This window comes from Apiospora marii (assembly GCF_038362585.1).
Source record: "Apiospora marii strain CBS 49790 chromosome Unknown utg000009l_segment0_segment0, whole genome shotgun sequence".
NCBI lineage: Eukaryota > Fungi > Ascomycota > Sordariomycetes > Amphisphaeriales > Apiosporaceae > Apiospora > Apiospora marii.
The window spans coordinates 1124789-1142553 of record NW_027117381.1 but is presented as its reverse complement, the minus strand read 5'-3'; the positions used below and the strand labels follow the sequence as shown (position 1 = coordinate 1142553).

At 55.8% G+C, this 17765-nt stretch overlaps 8 protein-coding genes across 8 annotated transcripts; 4 read left to right on the top strand and 4 right to left on the bottom strand.

The window, feature by feature from the left end:
• Positions 1–1656: 1656 nt before the first annotated feature.
• Positions 1657–2022, top strand: PG985_011875 (uncharacterized protein; the record flags this gene model as incomplete). The annotated part of the gene is made up of 2 exons (XM_066831642.1): positions 1657–1714; positions 1784–2022. 2 exons carry the CDS (start codon positions 1657–1659, stop codon positions 2020–2022), a joined length of 297 nt encoding a protein of 98 aa, XP_066679692.1.
• A 3787-nt stretch (positions 2023–5809) lies between these two features.
• PG985_011874 (uncharacterized protein) lies at positions 5810–6295 on the top strand (the record flags this gene model as incomplete). The annotated part of the gene is made up of 1 exon (XM_066831641.1): positions 5810–6295. The coding sequence occupies one exon, from the start codon at positions 5810–5812 to the stop codon at positions 6293–6295; it is 486 nt and encodes a 161-aa protein (XP_066679691.1).
• Positions 6296–6957: 662 nt separating this feature from the next.
• On the bottom strand, positions 6958–8208 carry PG985_011873 (uncharacterized protein; the record flags this gene model as incomplete). The annotated part of the gene is made up of 1 exon (XM_066831640.1): positions 6958–8208. One exon carries the CDS (start codon positions 8206–8208, stop codon positions 6958–6960), a length of 1251 nt encoding a protein of 416 aa, XP_066679690.1.
• Positions 8209–8775: 567 nt separating this feature from the next.
• Positions 8776–10117, bottom strand: PG985_011872 (uncharacterized protein; the record flags this gene model as incomplete). Its single annotated transcript, XM_066831639.1, has 3 exons — positions 8776–9133; positions 9204–9609; positions 9934–10117. The coding sequence occupies 3 exons, from the start codon at positions 10115–10117 to the stop codon at positions 8776–8778; spliced, it is 948 nt and encodes a 315-aa protein (XP_066679689.1).
• Positions 10118–11101: 984 nt separating this feature from the next.
• Positions 11102–12047, bottom strand: PG985_011871 (uncharacterized protein; the record flags this gene model as incomplete). The annotated part of the gene is made up of 3 exons (XM_066831638.1): positions 11102–11300; positions 11692–11768; positions 11862–12047. 3 exons carry the CDS (start codon positions 12045–12047, stop codon positions 11102–11104), a joined length of 462 nt encoding a protein of 153 aa, XP_066679688.1.
• A 578-nt stretch (positions 12048–12625) lies between these two features.
• Positions 12626–14326, bottom strand: PG985_011870 (uncharacterized protein; the record flags this gene model as incomplete). Its single annotated transcript, XM_066831637.1, has 1 exon — positions 12626–14326. The coding sequence occupies one exon, from the start codon at positions 14324–14326 to the stop codon at positions 12626–12628; it is 1701 nt and encodes a 566-aa protein (XP_066679687.1).
• Positions 14327–15380: 1054 nt separating this feature from the next.
• Positions 15381–15755, top strand: PG985_011869 (uncharacterized protein; the record flags this gene model as incomplete). Its single annotated transcript, XM_066831636.1, has 1 exon — positions 15381–15755. One exon carries the CDS (start codon positions 15381–15383, stop codon positions 15753–15755), a length of 375 nt encoding a protein of 124 aa, XP_066679686.1.
• Positions 15756–16085: 330 nt separating this feature from the next.
• Positions 16086–17718, top strand: PG985_011868 (uncharacterized protein; the record flags this gene model as incomplete). The annotated part of the gene is made up of 2 exons (XM_066831635.1): positions 16086–17438; positions 17533–17718. The coding sequence occupies 2 exons, from the start codon at positions 16086–16088 to the stop codon at positions 17716–17718; spliced, it is 1539 nt and encodes a 512-aa protein (XP_066679685.1).
• Between the last annotated feature and the right edge of the window lie 47 nt (positions 17719–17765).

The following is a 17765-nucleotide window of genomic DNA, read 5'->3' as shown; positions in this document are numbered from 1 at the left end:
CACATCGGGGATCCGTATACATAGTACTGCCGATCGTATGACTATGGAGAGGGGGACGCGTAAGAGGCGTAATATGTGATTGGCCATCTCCTCGCCCAGCGACCTCCCACGGTCTCCCGCGGGCGGGGGGCAGTCGCCAAGGGTATGCCAAGGGCCCCCAACCCACCACTTTAGATACAATACCTCGCATGCTGTATCTCAGCCCACTTACGGTAGGGTGCGGGCCAGTCACGTTTGAGAAGGGAGCGAGAGGTCAAGGGCCGGTAGATTAACCACCCTCCTTCATGCGGTGCAAGAATCTCACGATAGTTGCGTGCAGGTCGAAGGGCCAATACGGCCTGCCCGCCTCCCCCCCAGCCCTCTCCGTCCATGATTTTCCGTCGTATTGCATCTTTTGCCTTTGAGCCGTTTGCGACTCTGCCCTGGCACGCGAATTGACTTTGCAGCCAAACCAGCTTAAAAGGACTCTAAAATACGAGCTACCCACTAAGATGGCTACGGCGCGGAGGCAAAAAGTCAACTTACGGTAGAGCGACAGCAAGAAACGCCTGATAGTTCGTCTGGTCTGATCAAGAAAAATATTGGCAGCAATGACTACCACTTCAGGTCTGCAGTAGCGAGGAAACCGTCGCAGCCAAAAAGCCGCCGGACTGTAACTGTCTTTCTTGCTGTGGGAGCTCTGCTTTGCTCTGAACCACCTCACCCTAAACGGCGGGGCACGTTTTTTCTGGCTGGCAGTTAAGATTTCTGTGCTGGGAGTTTCGGCCTGCCAAGAGTGTTCGAGGCCGTTCCAAGTCTCCAGTCGGAGCCCACTTTGTTACAAAAAAACTAGCAGGTCATACGCCGATAACTGGGTCAAACCAGCTCTGGGTTTTTTCTCTCTGCAGCCCGCTTACAGAGCGCTGCACGGTGCACGGTGCACCGCTCTGCACAATTCTCGCTCTCTCTCTCTCTCTCGTCTCTCTCTGTTTCTGGCGCACAGTACGTACCGTACACGGCGCCTGGCGCTCCCACGTTTCCGTTTCCCGCCAGTCAGGAGTCCCAACAGGCAGGCCCTGGCAGCAGGCCCTGATCGGCCGGTCAGGCGCTGGTCAGGTGTAGGGGCAATTCCTCCTACCAAAATCCGATCGATCGCCGGACCGCCGTGACGTGTCGTGTGTCGTCGAAGTTTCTATGGGCCCTTGGAAGCTGCCAGTGTGCCCTGTGACTCCGTGGCTTGTCCAGTTTCCTCCCACTGGCCTGAGTAATCTCGTACAGTACTGCGGTACGGAGGGTACTGAGGGTACGGAGGGTACGGTTGAGACGATTACGGTTCATCCCTGGAAACTTGAGTGGGTAAAATTAAAAAAAGTGATCGAAGCTCCAAAAGCTCCCAGTCTCGTTGGAACTGCGACGCAGCGCCGAAGAAAAGAACGGAGACGAGCACACCATTGGTAAGCTTTTGCGTTCACCCACGCCCGCAGCACCCCTCTGACCAGATCAGCTCGCTTCCTTCATAAACCCAGCCCATCTTCACGATATTTTTCGGTTTCTTTCCTTCCTCTCTCCAGACCAACAAACGATTCCAGTCAATCACCCCTCAGCTACCAAGCCCAACCTATCCAACCTCTATCAACTTTGTTCCGCCGGCCAGAACACCCCTCACTCAACCGGGATATGCATCACCAGGCCAGCCAACCCGTCCAGATTGCGACGCAACAATTTGTGTCAACCAGTACGTCTACCACCATACCACCCTTTAACTCCCCTTAACTCCGAGACTAACAATTTCCCCCTCTAATAGGCTTCTCCCGCGAAGGATCATCATCCCTCAGCCCCCCCTCAGTCACCACACTCCAGGCCCAGGCCAACCGCTGCGAGACTCAGGACTCTGACCTCCTGGCCAGCGAGGAACTCCAAACTATCCAAATAGCTCTCTCCGGAGGTCGTCGGCACCGTCGCGGCAACCTGTCCCAAACGGAACTCGAGACCTTCCACATGTTCAGGAGAGACGTGCGCTCCGGCTCCATTCCGTCTATCTAGATTCATCTCTAGACCCAGCATTCTCAGCCAGCAGCCGAGATATGAGGACCGTCTCATCACAGTCCTCGAACGCCTTTTGCTTTTAGAAACACATTTCGCAGTGTATTCCTGATCCGCCAAGCTCGCCGTGTAACACTTTTCACACACGGACGTAACGCTTTTTATCGACTCTCAGCTCTCATCGCAACCACTTTTGCATCGCGTTTTTTATACTATAGACATACAAGTCCCCGTGTGGCATTTTCAACGCTTCCAACGAAGCGGCCCGGGTTGACGCCCCCTTTTACTATTCAGCAACTAGCAACAGCAACATCACCAAACCCCCACAGCATAAGGATTGGTAAGCCCCGAAAGGCCTGATCACTTATTGCTTAAAAAAAGAGTATACCATATGTTACTCACCTCCAAACATTCATCATGGAGGTTAATAATAATACCAATGTTATAAACAACCCGCTATCCTCGTCTTCTAAGTGAAATTATCCAGTGACCTTTGCTGCCTCTGCTCTTCTTGGTTTTGACATGCAACATTATTCGACATTGCTTCTTTTGCATCTACCGACTTGCACCTTTCTACGATTTCTCACTTTTTGCCTTCTAGGTTTCATCACTTCTTCGCCAGATCAGGTTCCCATCGGCTGTTGCGTTCACGATGCCTTCATGTTGCATCGGGCGTTGGTTGCGTGTCATCTCAGGTGATTCAATAGGGGCAGGGGTGATCTACTTGCACTGCCCTCTGATTAGCATGCGTACACGCGTCGCTGAACAGCTGCAACGCAATAACCCTTCGCAACGTTCGTATTCAAACAAGGAACACCGGCCAGCTGACCATCATCCTATTGCCAACACCATCACCGTGCACATCAGAATAACTCCACGCATGACGGAGAGATTTGAATCTATCTCCCCATACCAAACATGTGCCACATCTGTCTGTACTAATTTTCCTTTCTCCAACCCCCGGCCAGCCACCCCCAGGAAAAAGGAGAAACTATTTAGTGGGTTAGATTATAGACGAAACATCACCTACAGTAGTGTCAATCCTTTCCCCGACCAGTGGTGCCCGACTCTCGACTACCGCATCGAGCCGTCGTGAATGAGCTACCGAGCTACCTACGAGCTACAGTAGCTCTGCACACACCAGCCGGCGTTGAAGGACGCACGGCCTACCAACGCAGATCCACCGTTCAGCACCGCCCGGGGCATAGTCCCCGGGCAGGCTGCCTGGTTTTGGGGACCCACCCTGACCTCAGTCGGTTCGTTCGCTCGCCACTCCGTATGACCTCACACCAGAAAGCTCACACCACCACCCAACGTCATCATCGCGATTGGGAGACGCCGTTTCTTTCGGTGACCGCTGGGCATACCTAATTGAGTGGGAAACTCGGCCACCAAACCACTATTAGAATTGCGAAGGCACGCGCCTGCTTTTGCTTTTGATTATTTATTTATGCGATCTGCACGGGGACGGGTAGACGGGAAGAGGAATCCCACCTGCCACCCCACGCTGACGCGAGTGGTTGCCCCGATCTCTATTTTAAAAACTTGCAAACCTATCGAAGTACTGTACTTTGCGTACATATTTCGACTTCCGGGAGTGGTGAATCTGCGGAGGTTAAGCTCAGGAGCAGCCGCTACCACAATCGTTATCTCGATTGCTGGCTCTCTTTTGCTCTCACGTACCGACATGCTGGCCCAAGCTACCAGCCCTGTCTGGCTAGTGGCGGTTCCACTCGCTGCAATCACCAGGTTACTTTACCTCATTGATCTACAGCGATTATCTCATGTATTTTTTCGGTCCGATAGAAAACGGCAAAGAACATTATGAATGCCGAACAAAAGGTTCCAAAAAATAAAGAAAAAAACACCAAAATGATTGAAAATCAGAAGACGTTGGCTCGATACATGACGCTATGCTGATATAATATCTGACTGTTCTGCTGTCGAATGACATAATCCCCCAAAGTGCTCTGGCCACCGGCTGGTCTTTCATCTTTCAGCCGTTCCGGGGGTGGCGGATCGGGATGGCTTGCAGATTGCATTGCCCGCCCATACCCAATGCGGCATGTCTATCTCATGCAAAGGATCGAAAGAGACCTAGCAAACAGCAACAAACCGTTGGCAGGAGCCACAACTACTGCAACAGCCGCCGTAGTCCTACGCAGAGCCGCCTTTCCTTCCTTTCTACTCCTAGCCTCTCCTTCCTCCCCTTGCCGTATCCTCAAGTACCGACGTTTTGCTCGCACGGTACAGGACTAACCCGCGATCTCCAGACACTTTTCTGATCGCAAGAGCCCGGAGCGTCGTCTGCGGGACAGTGGAAACTTCAATGATCTACGGAGCTACGTCTATTGACCCGTACAGTACACGCTGCTAAACTCCGGGACTAATATAAACGAAAGGACCAAACGCCCCCATGGCGGGCGTTTGTGGCCCTGTGGCTGGAGTGCGCTGAGCGTTGGCACTCCGCTGGTGACTTCATATGCAGGGCGAGCTGTCTCCTGGTCAATCTGGATGCCACAGGCTATTGGGTAGCGGGCGGCCGGCCCCTGATCTACGGTTCCTCCTTAGGCCGGCCAAGCGGCTTGCTGGGATTGGGCGTGCCGGTCAGGGGTGAAATGCAAAAAACCCGGCTACTACTAAAGGGTTCGATGGCCGCGAGGCAACGAGATACTTGACGATCGTGGATCATCGAAGCCATCGCAGCACAAGGCAAAAGGTCTCACATCGCAGGGCGACGATGGTACGGAGCTGAGATGGGCGGACGGACTAGCGGTCAGGTCAAAATAGCTCGGTTCTCACTTCGGTTAATCACGCTGGGCACTTCACTCTCGCAATCTTAAGACCCTCTACTCCTTTCTAGTTAGACTCGGTTTCTGCTTTTGATCAATATATCCACGACGACGATGACTGGCTGTTTCGTGCTCTGCTCAGATGTGCTCACTGCGTCTTGTTCTCCGGGCGGTTGATCTACGCAGATCTATGCAGATCTGTCCAAAGATCGAGATGAGATCATAACGTTAGCCGCCATTACCTCATGTCACGTGTACAGCCGTGACAATTCGAGAAAAGCGGCGTTTGGGTTCGCCCTCAAGGTATGGAGGCTCGGTGCTAGTCGTACGCCAGCTACGTAAGGCATGGAGGTTATACGCCGCCGGCCCGAGCCTTTCCCCGGGTCCAGGTATTGGAAGGTAGGAACGACATCATGCGGCTCAGTTGAGTTACGCCAATGATGCAGATCACTGCCAAGACAACCAATAGACCATCACAGTTGCCAAGCTCAAAAGAAATAACCACGGTCTGTGCTCATAGGGACAACCCGCACTCTTGCGGCTGAGTCACTCAATCCGAGATCCGGCAATATATCAGTTGAGGGCGTGAGGGTTTTGTAAGGCATCTACTAGGCGATAAGACTCGGGCATACCGAGTCCCAAGTAAAGGGAGGGTGTTTGTCGATACGCCGCAGTTGCCCGGTTGCTCCAGGGGCTGGAGACGAAGCTGCTACCAGCCAGATGCCAAGGCGGAAGCTTACCAGATGGGCGCAACCCTTGTGGCCTGCTTTTCGGCTTTTAGCAATACTTGCAACTCTTTGGTCGTACAATTTGAAAGGGGATGATGGAGATTCTTAGACCATATATATCCAGTTGGCGACAGAAGCGTTGAGAATGGGAGTGATGTTGCGAAATCGAACCACATTCAGTCATTCTTGAATCGCGCATGGAGTAATGCATTGAACACTTTCACCGCCGATGGCTCATGAATAACACGGACACTGAATACACAGACAATGCACTTCACCTCCGTCCTGGTCGCGTCCCTGGCGCCGATCTCGGTCCTGTCGGCGCCGCTGGCCGACCCGGTCCCCATCCCAGCCGCCGACATGGACCCTGGCGCGGCGACGAACAACAACAACAACAACATCAACGCGGCGGTAGCGGCGCGCCAGTCGACCCAATGGACGATGCGCAACGCCCAGCGCCCCTGCGCCCAGGGCAACACCGCCTGCGCGTGGAACTTTGACATCGACACGGGCGGGGCCTTCCCAACCCAGCACTGCTCGTTCCGGACCCCCGGGCCGTCTGCCAGCTTTGGCGGCGTCCGGTGCGGCGACTTCCGGATCGGGGTCGGGTACAACTCCGAGGGCCGCTTCACGGTGCTCTCGGTCGTCCGGGCGGGGCTCGTCATCTACCCGGGCTACACCGACCAGCAGCTCCGGGGAGGGCACGTGGTGACGCCGGATCAGGCGTATACGCCTCGGCCGGTGCCTTCGTAGGTTGGGTGGGGGCGGGCTGGCTTGCGATGGGATGGGCCCGGGGTGGATCGTCCCCTGTGGGGAGGGAGTTACACGGGGGCGGGTTGGAACGGACTAACGGGATACATCACAGCCATTCGGTGGACTAGCTTATTTGGTGACCGCAATGATCCGGATGTTTTCTTGGGTCTGGAGCGTGCGGTTTACTTGTTTGGCTCAGGTTATATGTTGTGCCAACCACAGTTGCTGATGCCTCGGAACTGGTTTCAACGCCACGATGGGCCAGTGTGTCAAGTGTATGCGTTGTTCCAATGAGAATTTCGCCAATAATGAATTTGTATGTACGCTTGTCTTAAGTACGGTGCCTTATCCGACTGGACAGACCAGTTAGCACTGTGAGTTTGTAGTCTAGTGTGCAGTAACAGAAGTTATCGTGAGCTGTGTTGCTCCAATCTACAAAACTTAACTATTACGGGACTCAGAAAGTTGAAGACTCGATTGAGATTTGTAAGTTTGGACTGTGTATATTCGCCTTCTAACGCTGATATAATGCCTCTGTCTCCAGGGAGGTAATATTTAGACGCGCCGTGCCGCCCAGCTTGTGTCGGTGTCAACAGACAAGGGCGGCCCGGAAGTACTCTCAAGGGCTGGGTCTACCACCTACCGTATTCGTAGAGACGTACTTACCGTGACCGACCACCGAGTTGGTCCTCCCTCCATTTCTTGTGCGCGCATGTTACGGATCGATTACGATCGAAGCGGCGAATGATATCCCATGGCGACTCTCTGACCTCGCTATACATTACCATACGGTGCCAATTTTGGAACCAAGGGCCTATGTACAAGTCCTGCCGCACTTGGTAGACGTCATGGTCTTCGACATGCCGCTCTTCAAGCCATTCGTTGTCCACATAGGGTGATTCATGGTCCTGGGGGAAATCGTGGCGGGGGTGACGGATCCCGTCCCCTAGCGTGGCAAAGTCCCGAAGTTTGGACAGGATCAGGCTTTCCCGCGTCGGACATGGACTTTGACTTAGCTCGGCGGCGAACTGCATCCCGAACGAGGTCAGGTAGCGCAAGAATTGCTCTTGATCGAAAAGGAAATCGCACAGTCTCTCATGGGCGACGCCCATTGGAGGTTCATGATATACCCGCTGGAGCGTTGGTGTAATCTCCACGTAATACAGTTCCAGGTCTGCTTCTTCAGGCCACTGCTCACCTGACAACTCAAGAAGAGTGCTCCGGTACATACGGTGCACATACTGGATGGCGGGGAAGAAGTTCGATAGGTTGGCGAACCGTAACTTCTCGAGCTGGGTGTGCGGGTAGCCATGCCGTCTTTGAGACCCTCTGGGCTCGTTCGGTATGTCAATTTGGAGCGCTCGGTTCCCGTGATAGAAAAGCCGACAGTAGAGCTCATACCCATGGAACCCTTCTTGTAGCATGTAGTGTTCCTCCATACCTAGCTGCGACGGCACCGGCTCCGTTTTGTAACCCCATTTCCAGTGAGGCGCTCGCGCTTGGCTTACCATGGCGCCCCAGCGTTTTGTTCGGACCTTCTCGACAAGAAGGTCTACCTCGTCGCAGACGTCATCCAAGGTCGCCAACATAGCCAGACTCGAAGGCCAGGCCGTGATAAAACCTGGCGAACTGTCGGTCAGCTCTGAGAATGCGAGCCGGACGCGATGCTCATACTCCGCGGTGGACTTGCATTGCTTCTCCAGGAGGCGCAGTCGGGCAATGGCGCACGCCTCTGGTGGTCGGGGAACCGGGGAGAAACGTAGACTTATCTGTCTTACGATGGGATTGCGGTACCACTGGAAGACTCGGAAGACGTGTGACGATGCCGTGACCAAGGCAAGCAGATCTCGTGGGCGACACTGGTACATCAGCTCCAAGTAAAGCTCGTTGGGAAGATCTTTGAATCTGGCCATGTTAGTATATTTGGTGGCTAGACAGCAGTTACGTGAAAAGAGAAGGAAAAAAAAGAGGGAGAATAGAAAGAAAAGAAAAGAGCAGAGTAAATAAATAGGAAGGAGAGGTTAATCAACAGTACGAGTGTTATATAGCTCATTAAATAAAAGATTTCCCCGTTTGCGGCTCTCATGTGGAGCTGGATGTACTAGAGTTTATGGGCTCCAAGGTGCTTCATGGAGTATATCGCACAACCTTGGCGACTCCGAACTGGCTTAGGATGTTGACGAGACCTTCCCAGAAACTGCGCCTCAGGGATATCCCAGGCAATCGATCGGTGTCTGTCGCACAGCGGAGAGCGACAAATGGTATATAAAGTGCCAACTAGAAGAAGACAGGAAAAAAAAAAAGATAATAGCAGTGCGGTGCTCATATGTGCACCAAAGTAACAGCTAGCGCAGCATGCATGCCAGCCGTGTCAGGGGGCTTACCCCTGACCCCACTGCGACAGCGTCACAGTGGCCACCACATCTCAAACAGACGTTCCCTGTTCATCACACCGAGTTAATCACCGTAAAAAGGGGCCCCTAAATAAGTATGTTGGTGGTCGAGCTGGTCTCACTAACCCCGTCATCTTCGGCCTTCCCATGATGTACGATCTGGGTCTCGACCGTCTTCCGGATCCCGTCGCTCTCCACGCTGCCATCGTATATATGACCGAACCCGGCTTCTGGGTCGTAGCGCGCCCGGTTGGCGGTGACGCATGTGACCATCTTGTGATGTTCATGGTCGGCTGTCCGGTAATATTGCGATACCTTGTGGGGCCTGCCATGGGCCGAATGGCCATTGACTGATGTGTCTCGGACGACTTTGACGATGAGGCTGGCCACGTTCATCTCGATGTAGAGTTTCATGAGATAGGTCAGTGGATGGAATTGTAGGTAGCTAGATGCATGTCAGCCACAGGGGCCCAGAACGAATGCGAGTCGTCGTGTTGGTGTGGAGCAAGACATACACAACAAGGCTCGGCATGAAGGTGGCCCCCATCAGCACGGCGTCCAGGAGCACCGAAATGATGACCATGCAGATGTTGAAATGGAAGAGGCGGTTGTACTTGGTTAGGCCGTTGGCGAGCAGTCGAGACCGGACGAGATGGATGAAGTAGATGTTGAGGGACAGATCCACGGCCAAGAAAACCCCCTTCTCAGCCTTGTCCCAGATGACGTTGGTTTCCACGTAGATCGGACTGATCTGAAGGCGGGCGGGGATCCAGATGAAGAATCCGCTGATGTTGATGGCGCCCACGATGGCGGCCACTGACCACCGAACCTTTGCTGCTTTCGTGACCGGGACCATGAGGAGGGCTATTTGGTTGATGATGATCTGGAGTATGAACTGGATCTGCATACACCAAAAGAAGACTGGGTGAACGGAAGGTCAGTGGAATGGTTTACTCCAAGAGGGAGCTCATGGCTGCTTACGGATAAAGAAGAACACCCAGAAGCTGTTGTGCAGACAGTCAATAGACCACTCAACTCATTCTGACCAGGGTAGAGGGATTGCTGACCTGGGTTGTATGATAGTTGACAGAAACAGATAGCTGATAATGCCGAAACAATTGCTTCCCAGCCATTCAAGCCACACCATCTAATGCCAGTCCTCGTATTAGCAGCCAACAGGAACAGGGACGTGTCCACCTATCGAGAATCCTTCAGCCTTTGGGAAGTGGGGTGTGTGAGCATCACTCACGATGATGTATGCGTTGAATATCTTGCCCCTTTTGTACGCATCCCATGTTTGATACCCGGCCTTGGTCGCCGTGAAGAAGCCCAGTGATATGCAGAAGCCGAAGATGATGCTGACGATGTTGGTTTCGCTGCTGTTCGGCGTCTCATCGTGGTAATGCGGGGGGACGAGGAAGCCGGCCATCGTTTCGATGGCTTCGATGTGTTGATGTCAACGATGCTTCTCAGGTCTTGCGAATATAGTAGGATGCCTGGGTTAGAACTTCCTCATTAGACCAGACGAATCCAAAGAGCGTGGTACTGTTGCAATGTTGTTGTTCCTACATTATTCTGGTGCGAACAGCAATAATGCGTGGGATCACTTGGATGGCACTCAGGCGTCTATATGGTTGGATTTACAGCGTGGGCGCTAGTTGGGAGTTCAGATGGAATGGTGTTCCGATATACAGGGATGTCCGGGATTAACCACATATGAACCCTTTGCCAATTAGCAGTCGATCTCGCGGGATAGCAACGATAGTTCGAATCTAACGCAGCAATGCATGTTGGTACAGCCCAGCGACTCGCGCTGCATACATCGATGCGAACCTGTCTAATTCTACATATGGCTATTAACAAGGCAATAAGCTGGTAGGGTCAAGGCAGTCTCGCCGCTATGCTAGCACCAAGTTCGCCTGGCCAGCTCTTTTGATCGTTCATACCTCTCTGTCAATCATTTCTCTAGTTCCTGCAAGTTTACTGGTACCTCTCAGCCACAAGTCTCGGGATGCAAGCCTACCCTGGACATTCGTCGCCCGGGGAAGCTCATGAGAAAGCCCCGAATGACTGGGTTGGGCAGTGTTGGCTTTTGGCATGCCTTAGTCGACCGATCGATCAAACGTTATGCGTGGCCTTCAATCGAACCTTATTTGTTGATCGTCGCAAGGATGCAAAACCCAAGGAACTGGTAGTGTCTTACATAATCTATTGGACTGAATTGGATGGAACTTCCCTTCGACTATGAGTAATGACTGTCTGGAATTCAGACGTTGCATCGGTAGGTTGGGGCTTCACATGTGGGCAAATGCAATACCATTGTGAACTTGATCTAATATGGGTTATTTATCAATGATCGACGAAGAGCTAAATTTATAGGACTTGTCTATCAGGGCCAGGCACAATCTTCATACTACAATGCTGGCATGCGTAGCTGCTTAGTAACCCCATATGTAACCACCAGGTTAGGCAGTGTTTGGTCACGACGTCGAGTAGCTCTGGACACTAAGACAGAGGGAATGGAGTAAGCCTCTCGCAGCGGCGCTGATGATAGGTAGTTGAGATTATGCTTTCGACGAATCATCTTAGCGTTGGGGCCCAGACCCCCAGTCCTGATCTGCACGTTTCAGTTAATGGGTGTGCCTACTTAGTCAGGACACGAGTGAAGCAAGTCAAGTTCAAGATTCCTGGCGTGATTGGTGATTTTTATCTATGGGTGTGGAGGTGCATGCAGGTACGGACATTGAACGGGGGAGCGCGATAAGCCGGGCTAGGGAGGAACAGGACAACTAAGCCCCAATGAGGCGTCTGGGTTATCGCCCGGAACAGAGAAGCTACCGTTAATTAAGGCTGGTCTTTCTGGCTACGTTGCATGCCGTGATCGTGAAATGATGCTTGCTGTTACCTTTAGATTGCGGCGTGCTGCGCCGGCGTGCGGCGACTAGCATCCGCACCTGCCCTTACTGAAAGGTTCGGAGCCGGAAGTGCGTCTCGCCTGCTTACATATCCTGGAAGATGTCCAGGAGAAGAAGAGCAGCAGCATTGGCGGCGTTCTGACCAGCATCAGGTGGTGCGACTGACTGCGAAAGGGGCGAGTGCAGGGCGTGATGATCGAGTCGAATGGTCCTTTCGGGTAATTACTGACTGGCGGAATGCGCCAACCCTCAAGGAACCTGCAACTTTTCGCGGACCGTGCCGCGGAGCTCGCCGACGGTTGCGTAGTCGTCAGTGAAGCCGGACAGCAACCCGAACCAATGACCCGAAACATCGCGGCCACCGGGACTATTAGAGTGGAGGAGAAAAGACGCAGTCACCGGCAAGCTGGCTAGCCTCTGTAGGATCCGGCCTTGTGGTTGCATTTGGGGCTAAATATGCAGTTCCCGTATAACCACGGAACGTGGCCGGATATCAAGATGGTCCAAGAATGTTCGACACACTCTTCAAGGGCATCCCGCTTTCCCGATGACGGTGAGCATGAAGCGGATAAAGGCAAGGTCTCTGATAGCTTCATAGGTCAAATCAGGCAAATTCAAGAGGACTCGCGCCCACCCAAGGAAACCACGGATTGCCAAAAAGGGCAAAAAGAAGGAACATACAACACCGAGGATTCCCAGGTCGTCACCGACCCTAGTACTAATTCGGCTCTCTGCTGCTTATATATGGGAGAGCGGACGGGATCCCTAGTACTCAGCAGGATATGGTCGTATGTGAAAGAAATAACTCCTGGGGGGCTTTATGTACCATACGTTCAAATGCATGGAAACATGCCGCATCTTCTCCATATACTGCAGGAAGCCACAGAGGCAACCGTGGCGAAGCACGCCATAGGACCATACAAACAGTGCGGGCGCTCGGTAAAGATAAATGACACCAGTAACTCTTCTAATTAGATATTAGATGACATATATGTATGTAAGTCTATATACCCATCGACCCCTCAAGTCCAAAGCTTCTTCTGCAAGTACTCGAACTGCTCCTTCCGGTAATCGTCCGCCTGCTCATACGCGAGCGTCGTCACATTGGCATCAAACACGAGATTCTGCGCCCCCTCCGACTTGTACTCGGGCCACGCCAACCCCTCGCTCCCCGCCGTCGCGTGGTGGTTGGGGTCCAGCGTCGTCACGAAGCTGACCCACATGCGCGACATGAGGTCCGCGAGCCGGAAGTACGCCTCGGGCTTGCCGCCGAACGGGTCGACGGCGACGGGCGTGTCGTAGCCGAGCCCCGCCGTGTTATCAAACACATAGGCGACCTCCTGGAAGTGCGTCGACCCGGAGATAGGAGGGATGCCCGTCGACAGCACGTTGAACCCGTACGTGTAGGCCGGCAGGCCCGCGGCGGCCCAGGCGGCGGCCCAGGCGCGCCGCGGGGCCTGGTAGCCCCGGTCGCCGGCGAAAGCCGCGACGCGCTTCCACATGGCGCCGTAGCCGGCCAGCTCGCCCTCGGGGCGGCCCTCGAACGTCGCGGGGATGCCCACCGAGGGGTCGTCGGGGTATAGGGCGGACAGCTCGGCGACGGTCGCGTTGCCGGCGCCGCCCGAGCGCAGGTAGGCCTCCCACTGCGCCGTCGTGTTGACGCCCTTGGTGCCGAAGGCGGTGCCCTCGTCGAAGTTGGTGCCGATGATGACGGGCACGTGGACGAACTTGCCGTCCCGGACCATCTGCCACCGCGGGCCCCGGATGAAGTCGCCGTCCACCGTGGGGCTCGAGAAGGTCGGCGAGGCCGTGCTGTTCAGGATGTTGCTCAGGTCCCAGGCGGGGACCTCCCGCAGACACTGGAGCGTGTCGGCGGCGGCGCCGCAGTCGGTCTTGCTGACGAGGGTGTCGTAGTACTGCTGCCAGGTCAGGGCGCCCGTGTCGACCTCCCCAAAGTCGGTCTCGTACCCGGTGCCGCTCTGCATGATGGCGGCGCGGTAGAGCCCCTCGTCGCGGCCCCCGAAGGCGAAGAGCTGGGCCGCGACGCTGCGCGCCCCGGCGCTCTCGCCCCAGATGGTCACCTGCTGCGGGTCGCCGCCAAAGGCCGCGATGTTGTCGCGCACCCACCGGATCGCCAGGTGCTGGTCGCGGAAGCCCAGGTTGCCGGCGCCGGCCGCCCGGACCTCGTCGCTGAAGAGGAAGCCCCAGGCGTGCAGGCGGTAGTTCATGCTGGCCGCGATCATGGGCCGGCCCATCCGGACGGACTGGTCGACGATGCGGGACAGGTTGTACCGCGGGTCGCTCGAGCCGCCGTTGGTGAGGCCGCCGCCGTGGATCCACAGCGCGACGGGCAGTTTGGCGCTGTTGTTGCCTTTCCCGACGCCGTGGGGGCGGACTACGTTGATGGTCAGGCAGTCCTCCGAGACGTAGTTGCCCAGGGCCCAGGTGTCGCTGCCGTAGCCGAAGCATTGCGGCGAGTACTCCGTCGCGTTGCGCAGACCGTCCCAACTTTCATTGAGCGGCTGGGGGGCACGGAATCGGAGGTCACCGGTAGGCGGCTGGGCGTAAGGAATCCCTAGGAAGTTGTCCTGGTTATAAGTGGGATTGAGGACGCCGTAGTATGAGCCATTCTGGACTGTCGCGACGGGTTTCGAATCGCATGCAGGGCGAGCGCATGCCAAGCTTGCCAAGAGCGAAACAGCGACCAAGCTGGATTTGGCCATGATTCGATAACGAGGTAACAGTGCCAGAGAACGAGAGAATCCTTGATCGGCGTGTCCAACCCTCCCCTGACTGTCCACCGGCGCGGGATGCGGCCTTTATACCTCGACCTCCCTGATGCAGGGCATCGCATCGTACCCGGTGCCCGGCACAGACATCGTGTGCCGAGGCCCTCCACCTCTCAAATCTCCCCATGGTCATATGGTTATTGCCGACGTGCCATGGGGTGCTATCGGCCCTTTTCGCCAAAGACCTGGCCGGTCGGCGGGCAAACCCGCAGCGTGAACAGGTTGCGGGGAAGGTGAATCTCTGGGGCTCGTTGGGGGACCCCAGAGAAATCCCCACTGAACTCCCGGCAGCGTGGTTAAGAAATTGGCAGCGCCCAGGCCTTCTGCCGTAGCGGGCTTAGCGAGGTTGCAGCGGTCTTGGGCGCTACGATTCAGGGGGCCCACGGCAATTACAGTGCCTGAATCACAGCGCCATCCATTGCTAATAGCGTCGGAAAAAGCCCGACCCGTGGCCTCTTGCGTCTACTTCGGAAGCGGGATGGATCTTGCATTCATTCCAGAAACGATCGAACCATCGCCCAAGAGGTGACAGTATTGGGTGGTATCACGTTTATTGCTCAACAGCCGAAAACCCCTGTTCATGCACAAGCGTACAAGGGCGCGCTAGAAACTTTGGCCCCTCCTCTCCTGTGGCACACCCATTCTATCGACACCTGATTGCGCGCGCGCTCAATCACGCGTCATCGCAGCTGCCAGCGCACACCATCGACGTCGACAGCGACGATGCCGCCGACACCCCCTGTACCGGGAAAGCCGCTCTCCCAAGGCTGGCGCGATCGAATATGCGAGCTCCATCGTGTCGGCTTCGGGTACAAGTCCATCAAGACAGAGCACCCGGAGCTTAACCTTTCCACTATCAGGTACACCATCCGCATGGAGAAGCGCCGCGTGGACAACGCCTGTCTCCCCAAACCCGGCCGGCCGAAGAAAAAAACGAGGGAATGAAGAAGGGGATGTCGCACCGCCCCAGGAAACAGAGGCGATCGCCATGGAGGAGACCGCCACCGAGGAGACCGCCACCGAGGAGACCGCAGACGCCTCGACCGCGACAGTGACAATGCCGCGGACCGGACCCACGCCACCCGTCAAGGGGAAGCCGCTCTCGCAAGGTTGGCGCGACCGGATATGCGAGCTCCATCGGATCGGGTTCGGCTACAAATCCATCAAGTCGCAGCACCCGGAGCTTGACCTCTCTACCATCAGGTACACCATCCGTATGGAGAAGTTCCGCGTCGACAATGCAAATCGCCGGCCCCCCGGCCGTCCGAAGAAAAAGCGAGACCCTGTGGTACTACCTCGGGAAACGGAAGAAGACGCCGTTGCTACCGAAGACGCCGCGCAGGAGGACGAGCAGAATGCGTAGGAATGGAGAGCCAGGCCTGCGCTGCAGCGCATATTGGACACCTCGCAACAGTCCTTGCATAAGCCCAATTCCGGATACGTCCCCGTGTATGCATGCGGGGACGGGGACTACGACGCTAGAAGGACTGATTGATGTAGGCTTCGGGTCTTTATTTTTGTCCTTGCCGAGGATAGTGGAAATGATGCGCATTTCGATGGCGGCTGTGACCCCGCATCTTCTCCTGCAGCCGGCGGCCAGTCGCTAGTGGACCGCGATTCACAATGCCCAGGAAGAAAGGCCTCTGGGCAAAGGCCAGTCGACCTAAACGATCATGCTGGATGAATTGACACGATGCAACAATCTTTAATTTACGTTGGGAGTTTCTGCGTTTCTTTGCTGATTCTTTTGCTTTGGAGCTTCCTGAAAACGGTCGCCTCCAAAACCCGCTCCATCCCGGGCCCCCGGATCGCCCGCTTCACGCGACTCTGGTACTTCAAGAAGGTCTGGGACGGCTCCTGGCACCACGACAACATCGCGCTACATCAAAAATATGGCCCTGTCGTCCGCGTCGCGCCGGGCTGGTTCTCCCTGGCGGCGCCGGATAGGGAGATGTACGGCATCGCGTCGCGCTTCCCCAAGAGCGACTGGTACCAGGGCTGGAAGCACCCGGACCCGGACCGCTGGACCCTGTTCCCGGACCAGGACGTCCGGCGTCACGCCGAGACGCGCCGACGCTTCCAGGCGCTCTACAGCCTGAGCGCGCTGCTCTCGTACGAGCCCTACGTCGACCGCGGCATCGACCTCTTCCTCGCGCGCATGGCCGGGTCCGCCGACACAAACGAGACCGTCGACATGGCGCACTGGTTCCAGTGCTTCGCGTTCGACGTCCTGGGCGACATGACCTATTCCCGCCGCTTCGGCTTCCTGGACCGCGGCGAGGATGTTGCTGGTATGATGCGGGCCCTGGAGCGGTCGATGCCGTACTCGACGCTGGTGGGCATCTACCCGCGGCTGCATCCCTACCTGTACCCGCTGCTGGAGAAGGTCCCCGGCAGCGGCGCGGCGGGCAGGACGTATCTGATGGGGTTCGTCGGGCAGAGAATCGCGGCCCGGAACGAGGCGAGGGCGGAGCTCGGTAGGGTCGACGGCAAGAAGCCGCACGCCGTCACTGCAGACAGCGGTGCACCGCGGGACTTCTTGAACAAGCTGATGGATACGCACGACGAGGACCCGGAGAAGGTCACGCCGCGCCACATTTTCATGATGGGCCTCAGCAACATCATTGCCGGCTCCGACACCACTTCGATATCGCTCTCCGCCATCTTGTGGTTCCTCATCACGACGCCAGACTCCATGTCCAAGCTGAGGCGAGAGGTGGACTCGCAGCCAAGAACCCAAGAAGGCAGGATCGCGTTCAAGACGGCCAACACTCGCATGCCGTACCTGCAAGCGGTCATCAAGGAGGCGCTGCGACTGCACCCGGCCGTGGGGCTGCCCATGTGGCGAGTGGTTCCCGAGGGCGGCGCCACCATTGCCGGACAGTACTTCGAGGCCGGGTCCGTCGTCGGGGTCAATGCGTGGGTGGCTCACTACGACCGCGGCGTCTGGGGGGATGATGCCGGGTTGTTTCGCCCGGAGCGGTGGATCGAGGCAGAGGGAGGGGACCCGGCGCGCCTTCGAGAGATGGAAGCGCATTATATGCCCGTAAGCCGGAACATATTCATTCCCCTTTTACATCTGTCTACCAGACCCTGCACGGAAGGTAGGTGCAGGTCAATGCTAACAAACCGTGTCGCAGTTCGGGCTGGGGTCCAGGACCTGCATTGGCCGCCACATTTCGACGCTGGAAATATGCAAGCTCATACCCGAGTTCGTGGCCAAGTTTGACATTGAGTTGGCTATGCCTCGCTCCGAGTGGAAATCGAAGAACTACTGGTTTGTCAAGCCCGAGAAGCTTCTAGTTAGATTGTCACCTAGAACGTGAGTTCAAATGTATTGTACAACTTATTCAACATTCTGCCTATTTTTGAC